Source organism: Zootoca vivipara, chromosome 6 (assembly GCF_965207765.1).
Source record: "Zootoca vivipara chromosome 6, rZooViv2.hap1.1, whole genome shotgun sequence".
Taxonomy (NCBI): domain Eukaryota; kingdom Metazoa; phylum Chordata; class Lepidosauria; order Squamata; family Lacertidae; genus Zootoca; species Zootoca vivipara.
In genome coordinates, this window is record NC_142589.1 from 58,152,139 (window position 1) to 58,176,211 (window position 24,073).

General features: G+C 45.1%; 1 protein-coding gene across 3 annotated transcripts; it reads right to left on the reverse strand.

Moving 5' to 3' along the window:
* Positions 1 to 307: 307 nt before the first annotated feature.
* On the reverse strand, positions 308 to 22,966 carry LOC118087021 (angiopoietin-2-like). 3 transcript variants are annotated; one of them, XM_088672279.1, is made up of 11 exons: positions 22,711 to 22,966; positions 22,182 to 22,260; positions 16,677 to 16,945; positions 10,945 to 11,100; positions 10,379 to 10,500; positions 9,586 to 9,818; positions 8,995 to 9,119; positions 8,292 to 8,393; positions 6,004 to 6,170; positions 945 to 1,075; positions 344 to 753 (listed from the first exon to the last, which is right to left on the reverse strand). In XM_088672279.1, exons 1-11 carry the CDS (start codon positions 22,822 to 22,824, stop codon positions 584 to 586), a joined length of 1,668 nt encoding a protein of 555 aa, XP_088528405.1. In that variant the 5' UTR covers positions 22,825 to 22,966; the 3' UTR covers positions 344 to 583. The 3 variants fall into 3 exon arrangements, with proteins under 3 accessions (XP_034975131.2, XP_088528405.1, XP_034975130.2); XM_035119240.3 differs by lacking the exons at positions 22,182 to 22,260; positions 22,711 to 22,966 and having other exon boundaries at positions 308 to 753; positions 16,677 to 17,170; XM_035119239.3 differs by lacking the exons at positions 22,182 to 22,260; positions 22,711 to 22,966 and having other exon boundaries at positions 8,292 to 8,402; positions 16,677 to 17,136.
* Between the last annotated feature and the right edge of the window lie 1,107 nt (positions 22,967 to 24,073).

Here is a 24,073-nt window from a genome sequence, read left to right on the forward strand (position 1 = left end):
GGTTAAAACCTACCGTTAAAGGCACACAAAACAGTGAGTGCATTGTCCTCCAAACTGAATTATTAAGTACACATGGACATATTTTCCGAATTTACCCTGCTCATGGAGGCGTAAACCAGGAGCCACAGAGAGTGCAGAAGAGGTTCCTGCCTGACTCCAGAAAGCCTAGCTCAGCTCCTCCTGCAGCACCTGAATGTTTTCAAGCCATAAATGCTCTCTCTCTCTCTCACACACACACACCCTCCCCCTCAAACACACCCTCCCCCCCACCCTCCCCAGGCCTCCTGTTAAAAGTCAAGCCGTTTTCAGCCTCAGGATTCTGGACTTTATAGGAGTTCCTTACCGGTATATACACAGGACAGTCAAGGGTGCACCTGGGATATGCCTGGTGCTTCTTCTGTGGTAGGTGCCCCCTGTGGCCGCCAATATGAAGTACAGTGATGTTCTTTGACTCCCAGAAAGTACACCCACCCATAGTTCCCCCGTTGAGATTGCACAAGTTTGGAGAGAGACACAACGCTGCATTTGATTTTCAGTTGATCTTGCTGGAGCCTGCCCATCTCAGCCACATGGCGAGCTCCTCTTATTCCTCTCTGAAATCGACAGGGCGGATCATCATGGTGGTCACCTTCAGACTGTGGCTGGGGCCTTTCCAGTAGTGCCACTTCATGCCGTTGTACCTGTTCATGGCAGGGCTGGGCGGGTAATAAATGCCATTTAAGTTGGAGGGTCCACAAGCATCAAACCACCAGCCTGGAGACAGAGGGAGGAGGAAAAAGAGAAAGAACAGGGAACCTTGGGGTACTCTGCCCATAAACCCTGAAGCAAAGCCCTTCCAAGTCACTCTTCCTAAGCTGATTGGCGACCCCTGCTCTGAGGCATATGAATTTGCAACAATATAGGAGTTGTGTAGCACACACTTCCCCTCCCCATCCGCTCATTACCTCCACCTGCCATCTGTGCACACCTGCATGCACAGTGGTCGTTGTCGATGTCCTTGGTGCTGAAGTCTGTCCCTGAGGGACTAAGGCTGCTCGTGCGACCAGCTGTGCCACTGTATCTCCCGACATAAAGCCTGCAGGGGCAAAAGGGGGAACGTACCATTGTCAGCTGCAATCCTCTGTCGGTTGCCTCTCCTCTGAAATTTGAAACAAGGTATGCCACAGAGCCTAGGGCTTGCCGATCAGAAGATCAGCAGTTCGAATCCCCACGACGGGGTGAGCTCCCATTGCTCGGTCCCAGCTCCTGCCAACCTAGCAGTTTGAAAGCACGGCAAAGTGCAAGTAGATAAATAGGTATTGTAAACGGTGTTTCCTTGTGCTGCTCTGGTTCTGCTTGTGCTTCTCTGGCCACATGACCTGGAAGCTGTATGCCGGCTCCCTCGGCCAATAACGTGAGATGAGCGCCGCAACCCCAGAGTTGGTCATGACTGGACCTAATGGTCAGGGGTCCCTTTACCTTTACCTTTATGCTTGCTTGGCCTTGGGTGAAATGTCTATTTCGAAAAGTCTGTTTTGAATGTGGTAGGGGTGTGCCATCAGTGTCATAAGCAAGTGGTTTTCTTGTTTTGTTTATCTCTGTACTATGCAGTTTTCCTGCAATCCAGGAAGATCTCTTTCTTACCTGATGTCATGCACTTGCATGGCTACCAGTAGCTCTCAGTAGTTCTAAATCAGTGTTAACAGAGCTGAATGCTTTTGGTCCAGAGCAGACCATTTAGTAAGGTGTGCTCAAAACCTTATCCCAACCTATTTCTTAAAACTGTGGTTTAAGGGCCAAACTAGATGTGACTAGGGATGGGCGAATTGGGACAGTTTCAGTTTCTCATTTCCCCCAATATTAATTCAGTTCTCTACAGTTCCTTAACAGTTTGAGATTATTAGTATTTTAGTCCACATGAAAACTCATCAGCATCTAAGTGCAAATTTCACCTAATATAAACTTTTTTCTTTGTATACAGTTTTGAATAAAATACACTTGCCCCTAATATGCACATTTGTGTATACATTATTTAGTTGGAGGGCTGAAACACAAAATCTGGTGTTCTAGCGCCAAGAAATAACACTAAGGTTTCTGGTTACAGGTAGGTAGCCGTGTTGGTCTGGATCGAAGTAAAATAAAAAAAAAATTCCTTCAGTAGCACCTTAAAGACCAACTAAGTTTTTATTTTGGTATGAGCTTTCGTGTGCATGCACACTTCTTCAGATACAGTGAAATGGAAGTTTCCAGGCACTTATGTAGAGAAGGGGTGGGGAGGGGTGGGGATGGGGAGGGGGGATCACTCAGAAGGGTGGTGGAAATGGGTGATTGACTGACTGATAGCTGTTGATGACCGCTTGTTGTTGTTTAGTCGTTTAGTCGTGTCCGACTCTTCGTGACCCCATGGACCATAGCACGCCAGGCACTCCTGTCTTGCACTGCCTCCCGCAGTTTGGTCAAACTCATGTTCGTAGCTTCGAGAACACTGTCCAACCATCTCGTCCTCTGTCGTCCTCTTCTCCTAGTGCCCTCCATCTTTCCCAACATCAAGGTCTTTTCCAAGGATTCTTCTCTTCTCATGAGGTGGCCAAAGTATTGGAGCCTCAGCTTCACGATCTGTCCTTCCAGTGAGCACTCAGGGCTGATTTCCTTAAGAATGGATAGGTTTGATCTTCTTGCAGTCCATGGGACTCTCAAGAGTCTCCTCCAGCACCATAATTCAAAAGCATCAATTCTTCGGCGATCAGCCTTCTTGATGGTCCAGCTCTCACTTCCATACATCACTACTGGGAAAACCATAGCTTTAACTATACGGACCTTTGTCGGCAAGGTGATGTCTCTGCTTTTTAAGATGCTGTCTAGGTTTGTCATTGCTTTTCTCCCAAGAAGCAGGCGTCTTTTAATTTCGTGACTGCTGTCACCATCTGCAGTGATCAAGGAGCCCAAGAAAGTAAAATCTCTCACTGCCTCCATTTCTTCCCCTTCTATTTGCCAGGAGGTGATGGGACCAGTGGCCATGATCTTGGTTTTTTTGATGTTGAGCTTCAGACCATATTTTGCGCTCTCCTCTTTCACCCTCATTAAAAGGTTCTTTAATTCCTCCTCACTTTCTGCCATCAAGGTTGTGTCATCTGCATATCTGAGGTTGTTGATATTTCTTCCGGCAATCTTAATTCCGGCTTGGGATTCATCTAGTCCAGCCTTTCGCATGATGAATTCTGCATATAAGTTAAATAAGCAGGGAGACAATATACAACCTTGTCGTACTCCTTTCCCAATTTTGAACCAATCAGTTGTTCCATATCCAGTTCTAACTGTAGCTTCTTGTCCCACATAGAGATTTCTCAGGAGACAGATGAGGTGATCAGGCACTCCCATTTCTTTAAGAACTTGCCATAGTTTGCTGTGGTTGACACAGTCAAAGGCTTTTGCATAGTCAATGAAGCAGAAGTAGACGTTTTTCTGGAACTCTCTAGCTTTCTCCATAATCCAGCGCATGTTTGCTATTTGGTCTCTGGTTCCTCTGCCCCTTCGAAATCCAGCTTGCACTTCTGGGAGTTCTCGGTCCACATACTGCCTAAGCCTGCCTTGTAGAATTTTAAGCATAACCTTGCTAGCGTGTGAAATGAGCGCAATTGTGCGGTAGTTGGAGCATTCTTTGGCACTCCCCTTCTTTGGAATTGGGATGTAGACTGATCTTCTCCAATCCTCTGGCCATTGCTGAGTTTTCCAAACTTGCTGGCATATTGGGTGTAGCACCTTAACAGCATCATCTTTTAAAATTTTAAATAGTTCAACTGGAATATCATCACTTCCACTGGCCTTGTTATTAGCAATGCTTTCTAAGGCCCATTTGACTTCACTCTCCAAGATGTCTGGCTCAAGGTCAGCAACCACACTACCTGAGGTGTACGAGACCTCCATATCTTTCTGGTATAATTCCTCTGTGTATTCTTGCCACCTCTTCTTGATGTCTTCTGCCTCTGTTAGGTCCTTACCACTTTTGTCCTTTATTATGGTAATCTTTGTACGAAATGTTCCTTTCATATCTCCAATTTTCTTGAACAGATCTCTGGTTTTCCCCATTCTATTGTTTCCCTCTATTTCTTTGCATTGCTCATTTAAGAAGACCCTCTTGTCTCTCCTTGCTATTTTTTGGAAATCTGCATTCAGTTTCCTGTATCTTTCCCTATCTCCCTTGCATTTTGCTTGCCTCCTCTCCTCCACTATTTGTAAGGCCTCGTTGGACAGCCATTTTGCTTTCTTGCATTTCCTTTTCCTTGGGATGGTTTTCGTTGCTGCCTCCTGTATAATGTTACGAGCCTCCATCCATAGTTCTTCTGGCATTCTGTCCACCAAATCTAAATCCTTAAACCTGTTCCTCACTTCCACTGTGTATTCATAAGGGATTTGATTTAGATTGTATCTTACTGGCCCAGTGGTTTTTCCTACTTTCTTCAGTTTAAGCTGGAATTTTGCTATAAGAAGCTGATGATCTGAGTTACAGTCAGCTCCAGGTCTTGTTTTTGCTGACCGTATAGAGCTTCTCCATCTTTGGCTGCAGAGAATATAATCAATCTGATTTCGATGCTGCCCATTTGGTGATATCCATGTGTAGAGTCGTCTCTTGTGTTGTTGGAAAAGAGTGTTTGTGATGACCAGCTTGTTCTCTTGACAGAACTCTATTAGCCTTTGCCCTGCTTCATTTTGAACTCCAAGGCCAAACTTGCCAGTTGTTCCTTTTATCTCTTGGTCCCCTACTTTAGCATTCCAATCCCCTGTAATGAGAAGAACATCCTTCTTTGGTGTCATTTCTAGAAGGTGTTGTAAGTCTTCATAGAACTGGTCAATTTCACTTTCTTCAGCACCGGTAGTTGGTGCATAAACTTGGATTACTGTGATGTTAAAAGGTCTGCCTTGGATTCGTATCGAGATCATTCTGTCATTTTTGAGATTGCATCCCATTACAGCTTTTGCCACTCTTTTGTTGACTATGAGGGCCACTCCATTTCTTTTACAGGATTCTTGCCCACAGTAGTAGATATGATAGTCACCCGAACTGAATTCACCCATTCCCTTCCATTTTAGTTCACTGATGCCCAGGATGTCAATATTTATTCTTGCCATCTCATTTTTGACCACATCCAGCTTACCTCTATCCATGGTTCTTACATTCCAGGTTCCTATGCAATATTTTTCTTTACAGCATCGGACTTTCCTTTCGCTTCCAGGCATATCCGCAACTGAGCGTCCTTTCGGCTTTGGCCCAACCGCTTCATCAGCTCTGAATCTACTTGTACTTGTCCTCCGCTCTTCCTCAGTAGCATGTTGGACGCCTTCCGACCTGAGGGGCTCATCTTCCAGCGTCATAACTTTTATATGCCTGTTGTCTTTGTCCATAGAGTTTTCTTGGCAGGGATACTGGAGTGGCTTGCCAGTTCCTTCTCCAGGTGGATCACGTTTGGTCAAAACATAACTTCTCTAAGTTATTTAAGCCCCTTCGCCACGACAAGGCAGTGATCCATGAAGGGGGTTGATGACCGCAAACGACTGCAAATGGTTTTGCATGAAAAAGCAAGGGTTGAGATGGCTGAAGATCGCTTATCATGTATAATGAGATAATAATCCGATATCTCTGTTCAAACCAGGTCCCTCCATGGTTTTGAGCTTGGTGATAAGTTGCAATTCAGCAACTTCTCTTTGTATCTGAAGAAGTGTGCATGCACACGAAAGCTCATACCAAAATAAAAACTTAGTTGGTCTTTAAGGTGCTACTGAAGGAATTTTTTTTATTTTACTAAGGTTTCTAAAATTGTGTTTTATTTTAAAAAATGGGAGTCCAGCAGGCTCGGTAGGAATCAGGGCTGGACCTTTCCAGAGCACTTCCCGAGTAGGACTAGTGGTGGTGCCAAGCCTGAAATTTCAACTGACCTTCATGGACTAGGGCCAGTCAGCAGCCATGGAGCATGTTCTCTGCCTGAATAAGGTGCTTATTTTAGCACCTCAAGGAAATAGGCTCCTCACCGGTAGTTACGCTCCTCAGGGCCTACATGGAAGTGGTCATACAAGGCATAAGCCTCATTGTTTTCCCAGTCTTGGAGCTTGACATGAAGGTAGTAGGAAGTTTGTGTGGTGAGCAAGTGGATGAATTCATTGCCCAGCCAATACTCTCCAGGTGGGGACCCAAAGCCCTGCAAGAGAAACACAGAAATGTCAGAGGAAGCACAGATTAGTAGTCCTGATACAGAACATCACAGAAGTTACAGAAGACTGTCTCACCTCTTAGATAATGTTTCTAACTGTTTTTATTCATCCTTTTACTTTGAAATTGCTTAGGGAAAGCAATTCACAAATGGAATCACATAAATAAATACAACCTGAGGCTCAGCTGAGGCTACAGAGCCCGCCTGGTCTGGTATGGCAGAGATTGGAGGGGGCGGGAATCCCAGCTGGTAACCAACCTGGTTGGCTTCTACTAAGGTGGTGAACCTGTGTCAGGACTGTACCACTTCAAATTGCAGGTAGGGATTCAGAGGACCGAATGTTCCTCCAAACCAACAAGAAGTTTCCATTTGGTAGTTTCTAATGATAGAAGCCACCACTTGCAATCTGCCTCTGCTTCTTTTTAAATAGTTTCTGGCATTTGTAGAACCTGAGATGTGAAGCAAAACAGGTTCCAGTCTTCTCATTTTCTGTGAGAAACTAGTCTACTCCTTACTAGGGTTTGAACTTGCAGGACTGTTTTCTTTCACTCACTTTCAGAATTTCCTAGTGCAAAATCGGCTCATTTCTCATTCTACTCGCAAATGACCTTTGCTAGTAAAACAAGAAATGTGACTTTTCTGCAAATCATTTCATATTTTTTTTTGTCCCAAGAACTAATTGTAAAACTTAAGTGCCCCACCAGGGTATGCTGTACCAGTGTTCTCAACAAACAAAGGTTTTTCTTCAGTTCACCTTATGCAATCATATCTTCCTGTAATTTGTTTTCACCTTCACAACTTGCCTCAGCTTGAAAGGACCACTCATTCTTTTGGTTTTTTAATAGTTTAGACTTTAATAGTTTAGACCTGGAGTTTGTGGGTGGGTTGTTTGTTCCATTTTGAATTTTTATTTTATTATTTTTATTTTTTTACAAATTTTGAGAATGACAATGTGATTTTCTATCCGTTAAAGGGTTTTTCTTATCCTTGTGTCCTGTCTATTATCTTCATTTGTCATTTTGTGTTGGCTAGCCTATTTTTAATATTACTTTCATTTTACTCATCATCATCCAAATAACTCTGCTTTCAGGCCCCTCTATGGATCCCTGCCTGCTGGCCCCAACATTTTAATATGAGAGATCCTTTACGTGTATACGGTTGTCTGAACTGCCCACCCAGGGGCAGAGGAAGGGGGGTGCAGTGAGGGGCGGTCCGCCCCGGGTGTCACCACTCAGGGGGGTGAAAAAATGCTGGGCGGCACTCACTGCGGGGCCTGCAGTGCGCCCGAACCATGAGTCTTTCCTGGGAGAGATGCGGTGGCTTATGCGTGCAGGCTCCGCACTGCCCCAGTCTGCCCGCCACCTCTCCCTCAGCTGTAGGGCAGCTGAGTGGGAGGAGGTAGGCAGACTCCTGGGAGGCTCCACAGAGCGTCCTGCCTCGGCTCACCCCACCCCGTGGGCGGCTGCCCCCACCCCTGGGCACAGGGCATGTATGCCACCCCAGGCACCTTATCAGCTTGCTCCACCGCTGCCCCCACCCACTCACTGGGAGTAGTAGAGTCACACTTCAGTTTCAAAGAGGAATGGAAGAAGGCCCATTTGAACACCAATTTATATACAAAGCTGTCTTAGGCAAGTCCCACTGAGATGTAGGACCACCTACCCCACTATGCTGGAACACACCCACACAGACACCCCCCCCACACACACCCCTGGCTGTCTAGAAGTGAACAGAACTTGAAAGACAATGAGAAATGTTGATGGCTGCCATTAGCATAGTAAATAGGAGGAGACACTTCAAAGGGGAAAAGACAGATCTGGCATGCAAATTAATTGCACAATTGGAGCTGACATAAAAAAATAGTTGCAGAAGTTGTGCAGGTGGTTTCACTGCATCAGAGTCTGACTCGTTCTCTGTGCAGCAGTTGCTGGAATAGGTTTTGTCAGGGACATAACAAAGAGTGCAGGGTCATATCAGCAACTGCCACAGGCATACGCAATTAAGTGAACCTTCCTCTGCTAGATTTAAAACTCTTTTTAAAAAATGAATAAATTCAAGTACATCTTTGGTCCTTAAAAGAGAAAATACTCTGCCCACCAGCTTCCTTACCTGTTTATACTCCTTCCAGGTGCGCTGAAAGTCGACAGAACCATCTGTCCGGTGCTGGATTACAGTCCAGCCGCCTCCGCTGGTCTCCATGTCGCAGAGGACCTGCAAGGACTGCAGTACATTAATGGAAGGAAAACTTCACAAATGTCCAGAAGCTGCAGCTGGGCCTGAGGTTCCTCAGCTGTGCCCTAAGGGACAACAACTCTTCCAATTCTGCACCATCCATTAACACCTTATATTCAGAGCTGGACAAAGAACCCACAGATTGTGGGTTTCTCAGGTGCTGGTTCACTTCCAGTTTTAGAGCCCTGGGGGTTGGTTGTTGTTGTTGTTGTGTTATTGTTTTTTAAGAGGGAGGATATGTGGAGAAAAGTGCTTTGGGAAAGTGAGCTTCAGGAGGGAGGGAGGATTTCTACATTCTAGGGAATTCAGAGGGGTGTGCACACTAAATGGGACTCTGCATCTTTGCCTGGAACTGTCAATCTATGGGTGCAAAGGAGTAGAAGAGCATACCTTAACAACTGCACATACCTTGGGAAATCATCCACCACCCACTTCCTAGATGTTCCTAGATGTTGCTGGACTACAACTTCCATAATCCCTGACTGTTGGTGATGCTGATGGGAGTTGAGAGTCCAGCAACATCCGATGGGCCACAGGGCCCCCATCCTTAGCATGTCTAGGCCCTGATGCCTGCACTCACTTTTGCGGTGGCCGTAGTGTTGGGGAACTGCAGTGTGTAGATGCCACTAGTGGTGAACCCTGATTTGTATGCAGCTGCACAGTCCTTGAATGTCTTCTGCTCTTCTGGGCGGATGTGAGAAATGTCTGCAAGGGTCAGACAAAGAGGTGCTTTCAGTATAGCCATCTTCAATCTGTGCAATGTCCATGCATGCATTTTTGTAGGCCTAGACTCAGAAGGTTAAAAACATAAGAAAAATCCTGCTGGATCAGGCCAAAGGCCCATTTCATTCAGTATCCTGCTCTCACAGTGGCCAACCAGATGCCTATGGGAAGCCTACTCCTTGTAGATGGTTGTCTGCAGTGGATGATTCCCAGGGATCTTAGGAGTGCAGGCAGAAGCATTCAGCTGTGCCCTTGGGCAACACACCCACACCCACCCACCTTCAGGTAGTCTGCCTCCTCACTGCAGCAGGTCTCAGGAGCTCACATCAACAGGCTCTCTACTGGGATGTGGACCTGGGCAGCCCTTGACACCAGCCCCAAACTGCAGTGAATAAGTAGAGCAGTATTGCCCTTGGAAAAAATCCCTTCAGGGAAAACAGTTACTTACGGTTGCACTGGGACACCAAGTCTATCAAGAGCTTCACAGTCTCTGCCAGGGAGGCCTGCTGTCTCTGGAGGACTGTGTTGTTGACCATGGCAGTGCCCAGACGCTGTTCCAGATGCCCAACGAGGTCCACCTGCTTGGACAGCAACCTCTGCATTTCCTGTTTCTCAGACCTGAAGCCTTGAAGCTCTTCCTCACGTTTCCCCTCCATAGCCAGGACCTTTTTCTCTAGGAAGCTAGGGAAAGGAAAGGATAATGGGAATGTTAATTGTATTATTTCCTTTAAAACACTCATACCCCCCCTTTCTGTCTTAGAAAGGGTACCCAAGGTAGTTAGCAATCTACGAAAGATACAAAATACATGATCAGTGGTTTGGTACCAAGATAGCTGAAGAACCACCTGTTCCCATATGAACCTGCCTGCTCTTTCTCACCTGAGGCGACCTAGGACCCTCCTGCTACCCCACCTCACAGTGCCATCAGCTTATACTTACTGCAGACACTGCTAAGAAGTCTTGCAAGGTTTCAACAGTACCTTGTCAAGCAGCTGCTGATCATGGGAGCTTGAGTGGCAAGCAGTGAGTGGCAAAGGGGCATGCTCATTCTGGCAGTCCAGCAGAGGCTGCTTCCCATCCCAGTCTGCCACCTGAGACAAGTGGCTCAGTGTGTCTCATGACATGGCCAGGCCTGACAGCTAGACATCAAAAATTCTGCTACCAGAATAAAATTACACAAACTTGCATGGATTCTATTACTTTGCCTTGATTTGTCTAGATGAAGCAAGCACAGCTCTGACCTGTTCCTCTCTTGAAGTTTGCTGATCTCCTGAGTCTGCAGCAGCAGCTGTTTCTCAAGCTTGTTGGTAGAAAGGGAGTTTTCCAGCACTTGGATTTCCAGCCTTGAGGTCTGGGTAAAAACCTGGTTGGTGAGAATAGAGGGGAAAACAAGCAGCTCAAGAGGGAGGGAAGTAGAGAGGCAAAAAGTAGGCGGAGCCAGAGCAAATTATAGGGGGAGCCAATTAATTCTGGTTTTGTCCACATCATCCACCTTGCTGAATTTCACAATGGCAACACTGAGGAGGAAGAAGCCAGCCAGTGTCACCTTTCGGACTGGTTGCGAGTAAGGGGGCATTGAGGTGGGGGGCTGGCTGGAGGCAGACTGAACTTGGTGGGAAAGTGCCTCATTTTCCCTAATGGACCAACCTCCATGGCCCATTTAATTGTAACAACTGCTTACCTGTAGAATCCACGTTGGCAAGAAATACAAGGGTTCCTGAAAAAATAACCGCATGTGATCTGAAGTGGAGAAAAAGGGGGTTCAGAGTTCTCTGCTCTGCCTTCCCTAAATAGCAGCCGAGCCTACCTGCATCTCTACATCAGTGAGCTTGCGAGTCTGCTCAGCCGTTTGGTTCAGAAGGCTGGTTCCAATTTCCAACATGGCAGCTGTGTGGTTCTGCACAGCACTGAGGTGATTGTCAGATGTTTCCATTCTCACGCTATCCTGGATATAGTTCTCCAGCTGTTTATGGGGGGGGGAGATATCATAAAAGTTTGTACTTAGGAGGAGGACTTAATACTCCACCACACATGCACCATGGCTTCCGAAAAATGGAAGCAGACCAACCTCTAGGTTGCTTTCTTCTTCCCTAAAACCAATGGAAGATCTATGCCAACCTTAGTTTATAGCTGAAAATGTGGGGCTTAATTTTCTAAGCTTATATTTGTGATTTTCTTGATTTTCACCCCTATTCTTTCATTTACCTGAAGCTTCGTCTAGCAACTTGTCTAGCAATGACTTAGGGCAGGCAAGTGTCCCATGGAAAGCCTGACTGCTGTTTGCTCCAATTCAGCAGTAAAATGTGGGTTTTCACTGAGACAAAAAAGCAACCACTTGGACCTGGACCTGGAAAGCCCGGACCTGTGCTTATAAATGTGGCACTAAAGGAAGTGTGGAGTCAAACTCCCCCCTTCTTATTTGCCCCACAGTCCTGGGACCAACTCAGACTTACTACTACAGTGGTACCTTGGTTTAAGTACACAATTGGTTCCAGAAGTCTGTACTTAACCTGAAGCGTACTTAACCTGAAGCAACTTTCCCATTGAAAGTAATGGAAAGTGGATGAATCCGTTCCAGACGGTCTGCGGAGTACTTAAACTGAAAGTACTCAAACCGAAGCGTACTTAAACTGAGGTATGACTGTATTTGCATAAGTGTGCAGAATTAATGTCATATCATGTCTAGTTCAGCTTCACTCTTCAAATCATTGTGTAAAATATTAACCAATATTTACAAGTACGTTTTGGCACCTGGAAACTATGTTCCTGATAATCGGCAACATGACCACCCTATAAACCTCTCTGTCAAAACAAAAGCAGCACATGTTTATGTGCACAGCAGTTTCAGATCATCAGCATGAAAACAGTTTCCCATGGCTTGTTTTCAACAATGGTTGTCTGATTTTTTAAAAAACTAAAAGATGTTTCCTTGCAAACAGTGAAATATATATTTGGCTTTCAGCTTTCAGAAGCTCTTTGCATAATATTTTTTTCTTTCCTCTTTGTTTATGCAGATGATTTGGCCAACACATGTACAAACATGATCATCCCACCAGAGCGCCCCCCCCACTAGACTTCCTATTATTGCGAACTTCTTATTCTTCTTCTTCCCTTTCTTCACACAACCTATTTCATAATTCAGTCAACCTCTATTGTGTTGCCTCTCAGTTGCTTTCCCCCGCAATTAAAAAAAACCCCAAATACATTAGCCTTCTCTCATACAAAATATGTTCTTAATTCCCTGATATTTTAGGTATATCTTCTACTTCCTTACCTCCTTTTGAGATCAGGCAACTAGAATTGTATGCCATATGTTCTAAAAGGGTGAGATATGAGCATCATTTTACACCTACACTGAACATAATTTGCCATTTTGTTGCTCATTAGGGCTCATCCACGCTTTAGTTTGTCATGTGATTTCTAGGCACAAGACTAGAAATCTTGGTGAGGTTTTTTTGCCAGGAAAACTTGCTGTCTACTGCTGAATTGTAACAGATGTCAATGGGTTTTCTGTGGATTGGTATTTGTTCTGGTCCAGCAGTAAACAGGGGGTTTTCCCGGGGAAAACAGAGGGACAAAACTGAAACCTCTTCGACCCATGACCAGAATTCACGGGACAAACAGAATAACTTACAGGATGAACAGATGTGTGGATAAACCCTTAGTTTGGAGAGCCTTTTGGAGCTCTTTGCAGACCAATGGACCTTCCAATTTTGGCTCATCTGCACTTTTTCCTATTACCGGTAGCTTCCAGACCCAGTTCAGTGCTGGTGGAATGAAAGCCAAGAGCCTTCCATAGGTACGGTTTTATATTGCCTGAGGAAATGCTGATCCAGATCCCACCTCTTTACAGAAGAGAAGCTGTGGCCCAACAGATGCTGTTAGACTACAGCTCCCATCATCCCTGACTGTCCTGGCTGAGGCTAATGGGAGCTAGAGTCAAGCCACTGCTGTGTTAGGTGTAAAGTAATATTGCCTGAACTGAGAAGGGGTGAGCAGTACTGTATACAGAAAGGCAACCTATGATCCATCAAAATGAATGTTAAAATGACAACATGTTCCTTTTATCAGGTAGCAAATAAAATAAATCTCCAGTGAAAGCAGCTCCTCCTACACAACTTAGAAACAAACACGGCCAAGGTACGTGATTCACGCCAAAATATCTCCCCCAAATACATTTGTTTCATCTCTAGCCTCCTGCTGATTCTAGAAGATTTCCTGATGAAGAGGAAAACTTTTCCAATAAACCCCAGAGAACAGGAACCTTCAAATTGTCTAATAAGGCCCCCAAAGCTCTCTCATTTCTATCGTTAAAGGCTGCATCCCTGGTTACTGCAGTGCTGGCTAATGGGCAGGAATTATAGGGTGGACAGATTGTTCTGAGTGTCACAAAATAAAACAGGGCAGGAAGCAGAGTCCTTTGGAAACAAGATTGCCTGACCAAAAACTTGTAATTAGAGAGCAGGCTTGGCGCCAGAGGTTGCGGAGGGGGTGCAGTTAGGGAGCTGTCTGGAACCATATTTGCTAATGGTCCCACAGACTATCTTAGCTTTCGCTTGTCAATGGGGTCTCGCCAGAGCAAAATCCAGGGCTGGCCCAAGACATTTTGGCACCTGAGGCAAACCACAAACTGCTCCCCACACCAGGGAATATGGGGTGAATGAACAAAGGGGGAATAACGATCTACATTGGGAACATGAGAAGACTCAAATCAACCTTACCGATGGTTGAAGTGAGTCTCAAAATCCATGGGGGGCACTCTGAATCACGCGAAGTGCATGCAGTCCCTAGGATACCCCAGAGGGTGGTACCCTACCCTAGGGGTGGGAGGAGGCTGGCAGCACCTCCTATTTGCCAAGAGGCTGCTGTAGAGGTGGCATTGGGGTGGGGGCTGCTGATGACACAGCCGATCCAGCCTCCAAGGACTACACTCTGCAGCTGTGGGTTCTACCATTGCAGCAGCAGGCAATGCGTTCCTTGGAGGCTGGATCTGTTGCCCCTGTGAATCCTGCTGCCCAAGGCAGTTGCCTCACCTTGCCTCGTGAGTGGGCCAGCCCTGACAGAATCATACAAGAATCGTTTCACCCTTCCCTGTCCCCTTCTTAAAGAAATATGATGGTTTTAGACCTCAGGGTCAACCCAATGCATGCAATCAGGTCTCCATAGCTGATAGATACCTCCATGTGGAATGCTCATGTGTAACCGCTCTTCCATCCTAAGCCTGTGTCTCATCCTGAAAAAAGCATCTTCCGCCTGCTGCCCACAAAGAGCTGAAGCAAAGGGAAATAATATTCTGGCAAGGAGAGCAATTGCCACATGGGTATCTCAGGATACCCACTGGACAGCCCCTTTCTAGTTACTGGGCCTGTACTAAGAACTTTCAAGAGAGTGCATTTAAAATTTAATAATTACAGAGTCATGAAAATGTCCACATGCATATCAAAATGCTAGTCTGGAAAAAAGGGCAGTATATGCAATGCACTCCTAAAGTACATTGCCCCCTCTCCCCCCTTTTTGCATCTGTCATTCTTCTTCCCCACCAGTGTTCTGCATGTGCATAGCTGAAAAGCAAGTTGCACTGTTATTTTAAGAACAAGAGCAGCAATAAAATCATTTGAAAATGACAGAGACACATGCACATTCACTGTGGGGAAACTGCCTGCTCTTGATTAATTGTTAAAATGTTGACTGAGGTTACAAGCAGAGGAGTCACTGTGGTCATCTTACTGCATATTCCTGAGTCACATCCGCCACTGTTTTAGATTAGGGTTGCCAACTGACCGGGGGGGGGGGGAATACCTAGTATGCTCCAGTACCTTGATCAGCAGGTTGCTTTGTAGGCGAAGCATTCACATTTATACTTTTGATTTAGACTTAATTGTGCTAATAATGCATTCTGTTTAACCCTAAAATGGAAAATCACAGAGCAATATACATATTGTTACCTTAGCATCACTACTAAATGAAAACTAGCCCCCCAGTGTGGCAGGAGAAAGGCATGAGAATGTGGGTGGCCAGAAAGATAGACAGATAGATGCTAGGTAGATAGATAGTTGATAGATATTCTGCCTTTCTCTTGCCACATTGCAGCACTTGTGGAAATTGACAAAAAGCATCTGATCAGAAGAATGTTTCCTGGCCCAGACATGCACGTCATGTTTCTTTGGTCAGGCTAAGCTAGAATCCAACATGGCATCAACAGCTTTGCTGTGACCCACCTGGTGTGGCTTTGTGACCTGCCTGGGGGTCCTGATCCATGATTGAAGAGTAAAGTGTGCATAGGAATGCATTATATTAGGGGAAGTTGTTTCGTAAAAAATGTATACATTTGGCAAAAATGCACACAAAGATGTGCATATTAGGAGAAATACTAAAATGCTGGTGAATATTCATGCAGCCTTTTAAAAAAAATCACAAACTGTAGAGAAGTGAACTTAAGAGTGAAAAAAATGATAAACTGAGGGAAACTGAAATTGACGGATTCACCCATTCCTAGTTCAAGGCAAAGGCAAGATTCAAAGAGATTTTCCAATTCACAACTCAGTCTTTTAGTCACATTGTGACACTCTAAGTGCATGTTCACTCCACACTCAGCCATACCCAGTCTCTTGTGCAGCTCTCATTAATGCTAATGGAGCTTGTACAGGAGATCTCCCCACCTGACGGTGTTCTTTGTGGATCCCTGCAGATGACTTACACAGATCTCCCTGGATTCTGCTGCACAAGGGGGCTGGAGGTATGATGCTGCAACCTTCCTGAAGTCTGGGTCCAGTCAGTGCCTGCATGGGAGGCTCTCCAGAAATCCCATAATGAGTTATTAACAGTTAATGGCCTTTTAGGCTTCCTCCACATGAATAGGAGTTCACTTTTTGAATTACAGTATAAGAATTATATGTCACCGGGAGGGGGGGGGGACCAGGATTTTAGAAATGCTTAGGTGGGGCAAGGCCAAAAAAAGTTTGTGAACCACTAATCTAAATATATACCACTGATCTAAATATATACACTGAGGTCCAGCGCCGAGGGTCTTCTGGCGGTTCCCTCACTACGAGAAGCCAAGTTACAGGGAACCAGGCAGAGGGCCTTCTCGGTAGTGGCACCCACCCTGTGGAATGCCCTCCCACCAGAGGTCAAAGAGAACAACAATTACCAGACCTTTAGAAGGAATCTCAAGGCAGCCCTGTTTAGGGAAGCTTTTAATGTTTGATTTCTGTATTTTAATGTTTTGTTGGAAGCTGCCCAGAGTGGCTGGGGGAACCCGGCCAGATGGGCGGGGTACAAATAATAAATTATTATTATTATTATTATTATTATTATTATTATTATTATTATTATTATATACACCATATATTTAAAGCACACACAAAGGATCCTGGAAAATGTAGTTTACCCCCTTGCAGAGCTATAATTCCCAGCACCCTCAACAAACTACAGTTCTCAGGATTCTTAGGGTGGTGCTTTGTGCTTTGACTGTATGGTGTATATGCACAGACTAAGAGGACATGACATTCCCTTGCAGATCCAAGCCCCTGGTCTTACCTTCTGTAACCACTGGGTGTTATTTTCCATGATGTTTTCCAGTTGCTGAAGCCTCTTTACTGGCCACTTGGCCTCGGCTAGGGAGGGAGCATCCCTCTGGAGTGAGTTGGAAACCTGGTATTCGGCAGCAGGCGAGTCACAGCCCCCAAGCTCTGGCAGCAGGAAAGTGTAGGTGCAGGAGCCATGCTGCAGCTGGTGCTGGAGGTGCCTTGCAGGAGCATCCTTCCCCTTCACATGGGGGCCAAGTCCTAGAACCACTGGATTCACCCCTGCCCAAACAGGGAAGAAGAGATATGCCAGTGCTCCCCAGCTCCTCATATTCCAGTCCTGCCTCAGAAAGCTTTCCTGTGTATCTGAGCTCCTTCAGTCCCACGCTGTGACCTATTGCACCTTCCTCTGAAGAAGTGTGATAGGAGACAGCTTTCAAGCACTCTGTGTCTGCATGCAGGGAAGCCCCGTCAATTGCTTCTCCAATCCCTGGCTCACGTCCTCCTGACAACTGCAGGAAGTTTTATTATTATGATTTTTTTAAACCCTCCCACCATCTCCCTCCTCTCTTGCCCCCCTACAGGTTTTTGGAACACAGCCTGGCTTCATTTAAAGATGCTTTGTCTCTCTGCTCACTGAGTCAAGCTGCACTTCTGATGAGATAATTACACCGCAAGAATGTACACTCCAAAGTCAATTGCGCTTGGAACTCTCTGCTTTTCTCCAGCGCACTCCTGTCCACAACCACCCCCCTCTGCCAGCCAGCTGGATAAGAGAAAGAAACAAGAGTTTCTGTTTCCAAAATTGGCACCTGGGATATGACTGCACAAGAAATCCTGCTTCAATGATAAAGCAGGAAGGAAATTTCCCCAAAGCAGGGACAATTGGCATGGGAGAACTTAGTATTAGTGTTTAGCCTTCATAATAGGTGCAGGCACCATGACTAAAAGCATTAACCCTAAACATCAGGGGTGCAGATTGAAGCTAAACATTAGGGGAATGTTGATAGTAAGGGGCTGTTAACAAATGGCTAAAGGGGGTTCTCCTTCCCTGGAGGTATTTAAGCAGAGGCTGGATGGCTATCTCCCAGGGATGCTGTACTTACATCACACATGGAGCAAGGATATCCTGTTTCAGGCCAGGTCCCAGCTAAAGGGGGTCCATAATTAGCCCAAGTTTAAACCCCATTTAAGGCTAGCTCACCTAACATACATATATTCCTTTAATCCTTAAAACAGCCCTGGCAGGTCAGCTGAGACCTCCTAGAGACCTCACAGTTGATTTTACCCAGCAGCTGCATGGTACACTACTCACACTCCAAAACACACCCATCACATCTGCTTTGTCTAGACGTAGGACTTCCCTTTAACAGCCTAACCCTTTTTTCTTGCTCGAAACTCATTCTCCAAAACTGCCCTTTCTGAGTAGAATCCCAAACATTTTTTAAAAACTGTTTTGGGAAGATCTACTGCTCTATCCTACAAGGGTAATTAGGAGCGTATTTGTTCCAATAAATGTTTATGGCTCCATTCCATGGAATCCCACACAGACTGTGATTAATCTCCCTTTTCTCTTATTCTTTTTTAAACACAACAACTTCTCTATATCCCTGCACATTCCCAGTTGCATAAATGCTGGGTTGGTCCCTTCTACATGTCACTAAAGAAACTTTGAATGAATAGTTTGAGAGTCACTTGTCTACATGGGTCTGGTCTGAGGAATCCCAGCCTCCTGGATCCAAAATGAGATGGGGAAAAGCTAGACCAAATGGAAGAGGTTCATTTGTTTGTGTCAGTGCACATGAGACCTGTAAAACATGCCAATTTCCGAGCAAGAGGATGCACATTTCAGACAGTATTTGATTTCTCTGTGGGTCTGAAGGGGTGAATGAACCTCTGATGGGTCCCCTCCTGTCAGTGGGTCCTGGTAGACTTACTTGCCATGGGATTCCTGGTTAGAGCTCCAGAAGTACCTAACAGACTTATTTATTACCCTCCCCCATACAACAACAACAACAACAACAACAACAACAACAACAATTGCCGGCACTTAATGTGAGGGAAGGCCTGGTGAAGGGTGATCCATTGGGTAGTGCCCACACAGTGGATACCAGTGTTTGCTGGGGTGGGGGTTGCAACCACTCTGTGTTGTGGCTAGACAACAAGGCAAACCACAGTTATTTTTCCCCTTTCGGAATCAAAGCACAATGTCAACAATGTGCCCACACAAAGCCTCATGTGGCTGTTGTTCTGTATTCCTCACTTTTCTTCTGTGCCTATGTTCCTTTACTCTGGTCCAGGAGTTTTTAACCCTAGGGGATCCATGATTAGGCCCCCATAAACTGGGTGCAACCCCTGTAATAAAATAAAATGTATGCAATATTTTGTATCTACATTTTTCTAAGGAGGGGGTCCATAGCTTTAATCAGATTCTTGGAGGGGCTCATGAACCCCTCCCAAAGTTGAAAAACCAGTGCTCTAGTTCAATAGGCTTTGATGCACTAAAGAGCTCTTGTGATTTTATTTATTTTCATTTGTTAAAGCAGAGCAGCAGAGGAGTTTGTGGCTTTTTTAAGTTAAAAATTTGATTTAACTTAAAAAATAATAATCTGCAGTTCTGCATGGGAGGGAAAAAAATACTCCAGAACTCCCAATCACACCCAAGGCTAAGTATATTTTCACCTGTAATGCCTACTGAAGGGCATCCTCTCTCGACACTAAAAAAAGTACGTGGAAAGTCAAGACAGCCAGCATGAAGCTGCAAATACAGTATATATATTTTAAATATACAAGCTACTCAGCCACCCTTCATTATTTTAGGAAAAGAAAGTGCAAGAAACAAACCCTGCTCCCCTCAAAAATGTGAAACTAACATCGATTTTGGTGTTTTACTTGGCCTAATAAAAGCATTGACCTAATATGGACCATGGAGTAAAGTAAATCACTTTAATTCCCCTCACAAAAGTCTCTGAGCTTATTTGTCTGCAATTTGGCAGGCTTAATCCACTCTGGAGGAGTTCTTGTGCTGGCAAATTTCATCTATTTCTGCCAAATGGGGGAAAAAGTTATAAGAGTTTTTAGAACCACATAAAGAGTGAAGAGGGAACACGGGGCTTTATTTTGACACAATGGCTCAAATCCCAAACTACAAAGCAAAGAACAAACATATAGGATTTTTTTTAAGGTGAACCCTGGGGCCTGTGCACACCCCTAGTGTTTTTTGATATGAGAATTGCTAACATGGTGTAGTTTCACATAGAATTGCTCACAGGGGAAATGTGGAGTCGGGTGGGGGAAAAATAAGTCATTAACTGTGGCTGTATGAGCCTCTTAGAGGAGTTCAGTGTTTTATCTAGTCATCTTCTATCTAATAACAAAGTCCCAGGACTTCCTGCTTCAGAGTTCCAGCTATGGGGGGCCTCCTGGCATAAGAAGGAATTTGGCATGATGAGATTTCGAAGTGGGGGAAGGCTGTTTTGATTCCCACCTCTATGTTGTTGTGAGTTGTGGGGGTGGGGGGGTTAGGCTGCATGCCTGAGTCCCTTCTAATTCCTGGATCCAACAAGGATTCAATTGTTAGGATAGCCAGGCAATCTTATTGGTAACGGCCCCTAGGTACAGGTCATTAATGAAGGAAGTAGCTCTGTACCAGAGGAAAATGGGTGGGCTCTCCTCCCTCAACTGGCTAGTAGTTAGAAGGACAAAAGCCAGAGTTGAGGTGTGTGAGAGGACTAGAAGTTAGAAGCATGCTGCAGGCAGAAGCCTGAGAGGGAGAGACATGTCTGATTTCTGTTCGAATCCAAGGCTGTAGTTATGAGAGAATCAAGACCAGACATCCCCAGACTTCGGCCCTCCAGATGTTTTGGACTACAATTCCCATCATCCCTGACCACTGGTCCTCTTAGCTAGGAATCATGGGAGTTGTAGGCCAAAACATCTGGAGGGCCGCAGTTTGGGGATGCCTGATCAAGACCCTCTTAGGGTGTTAACGCTGTGAGCTCCTCCAATGTAGGCTCAGGTTGTATATATGTGTAAATAAACCTTACAGTGGGACCTCGGGTTAAGAACTTAATTCGTTCTGGAGGTCCATTCTTAACCTGAAATGTTCTTAACCTGAGGTATCACTTTAGCTAATGGGGCCTCCTGCTGCCGCACGATTTCTGTTCTCATCCTGAAGCAAAGTTCTTAACCCGAGGTACTTTTTCTGGGTTAGCAGAGTCTGTAACCTGAAGCGTCTGTAACCCGAGGTACCACTGTATAGCATAAAGACACCACAGTCTCTGGTATCCCCTCATTCCAAGGAAACTGAACCTTGGGTAGGCGCTTGGAACCCCTGGAATCTTGCACCACTCAGAGACTGGGGTGGCGTGCAACAATGTTTTCTGACTTGGATCTCTGCCCAGGTGAATTTGTTTCTTACAAAGTGCTATTCAATTTGCCTCTTTCTGTCCCCCCCCCCCCAAATTTTGGACATCCTGTCTTTATGACACTTCATCTTGGGCCAAAGTCTGGGAAATGTTGTAGGCCCCCAAAAGTTTGGGATATTAAATGAAACTGAAGTCCTTCTTTGAAAACAAACTTTAAAATGGCATTTTCTTCTATTTAATATAAAGAACCTCAGACACCCATCTAGTCCGGCCTCCTTGTTCAAACAGTTGCCAACCAGATGCCTTTGGGAAACCCATAAACTTGACACAAGTACAAAAGCACTGTCCCCTCTTGTGATTTCCAGCATCTGGCAGTCTGAGGAATACTGCCTCCAACAGTGGAGGCACAACATAGCAATCATGGCCAGCAGCTATTGATAGCTTTACCCTCTGTGATTTTTTTTAATCTTTCAGAGCAATCCAAGGTGGTGGCTATCACTACGTATTGTGGGAGCAAATTCCATAGTTTTTTAACTATATGCTGTGTGAAGTATTTTCTTTATCTGTCCTGAATCTTCCAACGTTTAGCCTTATTAGTTATCTTGGAGTTCTAGTATTATGAGAGAGAAATACATTTCTGTATCTACTTTCTTCATACTATGCATAATTTTATATACCTCTGTAATGTCCCCTCCTTGCCTTTCCCCCTTTCTAGTTGCAGAGTTTTAAAATGTTGTACGTTCTCACATTTCCTTCAATATATTAAAAAATGTATTTTTGCTGAGCCTTTGGGAGTATGAAATTTATATAAAATGGAGATGATTAAATAGTCAATTCAAGGGTATACAGTTAATAAGCTAGTACTACTTTAAGTGGTCAAGAGTCCTCGTTTTAAACAACCCATTCTGCCCTTCATTCCCCCTCCTCCTGAGAAATATCTTGAAAAATAGTTCATCCGGATCACTGGCCCCTTGCATATTTTAAATTTTGCGAGATGTTTGTGTGTGTGGCTATGCTCATTAATATCTCTGAAACACAAATATTTTGGCTAGCATAATCACTCTGATTTAGAGGTCATCGGGGGTAATATTTCTGTCCAGCTCTAAAGCATTTTGAATTACAGTACACGGCTCCTTATCCAGGCTGAACGTAGTGTGTGGACATTTGGAGAAAAATCCACAACAGAACAGATGCTTGGTCTAGAAGCTGCCTCCAGGCCCAAGAATTACCCTGTAGCACAACAAAAGCAGGTTCAGAAATAAGCCAGAACATTTATTGTGTAAAAAGGTACAGGATTTCAGCAGGAATTTGCAGGTGATGCGTTGATTGGAAACAAAGCAGTATGTCCACCACACTTTTGCAGGCACAAAGGAATCAGCTATACAGCTGCAAATAAAACATTTTAAGTGTGTTTTAAGTGCAATATACAATGTGACACTAGATGCCTTATGGAAAATTCAATGTATTTTTTTTTAAAAAAATGCTTTAAAAAAAAGCATTTTCAGAATGGTTTTTATACGTGTGTAGATTGCACCAAAGTGTCCTGAAAGTAGACTCGTGTGTAGCTGCTCCAATACCAACATGAATTCAAATCATGATAAATGCTCAATTAAAGGGGCTTCTGGGGCCCCCTCCCCCATCTCTCTGCCTCCAAGGGGTAAACAAAGTATTTTTTCTCACCAGGTTAGACTCTGCTGCTAGAAGACTTTGTACTATCATCTCTAACAGACTCCAGCACACCACAGATGCCAATCCACGGTCCAGAAGAACACTGACTTGAGGATAATCTTTCATACTCAAGCAGGATAATATCCAAGTCTTCTCTGGAAACTGAAATTGTGATTGCCAACTTGGGGGATTATGTCATGTACATTAAACATATAATTTCTATACATTCAGGCTTCCACTCTCAGTTTGGAAAGTGACCCTGGTTATGATGAATAGATTTTGGCTGAAATACAGGATTGAATTTGGATACACCTCTGGAATGACTGCTTGGTTTTTTACAACAGTCGCTGTGATCACAATCTCAAGCAATTGTTGTTCTGGCTTCACTTCTACATGGGTATGGAGCTAGAGGAAGCTGCTGCCAGCCAAACATTGGAGTCCGAGTGAGTATAATGGTAAGAGCCGGGATGGGGAACTTCCAGCCCATGGGCTAGATGTGGTCTAGCGGGGATCTGCCCCTGGGCCCATGGACTAACCTCCTCACCCTGCTCCCAATGAAGCCAATGGGAGGCTATTTTTGTCATGACCCTCGAATCTTGCAGTGATCCAGACAGGTTCCAGGCTCAGAGCTGGCTGATATGGAAGATATGGAAATAGTATGTTAGACTGTTGAGCAGGGGGCACCAGCTTTCCTAGGCCAGGGGGCACATTCAGAATTTTGAGAAAGTGCCATGGCTGGCACCAGCCCCCAAATGGCTGCCATAACACAAAACGGATGCAGAAAAAGAGACAGGCATTGTCTACACTGACTGGCAGTGGTTCTCCTGGGTTTCAGGCAGTGCTCCTTTCCCAGCCTTACCTGGAGATGTCAGGGTCTGAACTTGAGACCTTCTGCACGCAAAGCAGATATGGGCAGTGCAGGTTGGGATGTAATCCAGATCACATCCACACACACCCCCCAAAAAAACTCTGGCTAAAAACACCAGCTGGGTCTGATCGGATCTGACAGTGCCACAGTTCCTTGCCATCTGCTTTTTCTCTGTGCCAGACAGCAGGAATGGCTATGAAGTAATGGATGGCCAACACGTAGCACATGGAAAACTCCAAAGGTCTGCTGGGGGGATCTAGCTGCCTCCCCCCTTCCCCCCCCCCCGCAGCTGTTTGGATGAGAAGCCAGGACTTCTGGCATATCCATAACTTGATGAGACCCTTGGAGCCTGAGCTTGGCCAAGAGGAACCAGAGTCAACGTGCTTTGGCCTGTTCCTCACCCACAATGGAAACTGCAGTTTTACTGTCAGCATTTTCTGTAGGTGAGAAAGAAAGGCTCCCACCTGCGTAAAAAGGAAAACAAAAGCCCCAAGAACCATTCGTCCT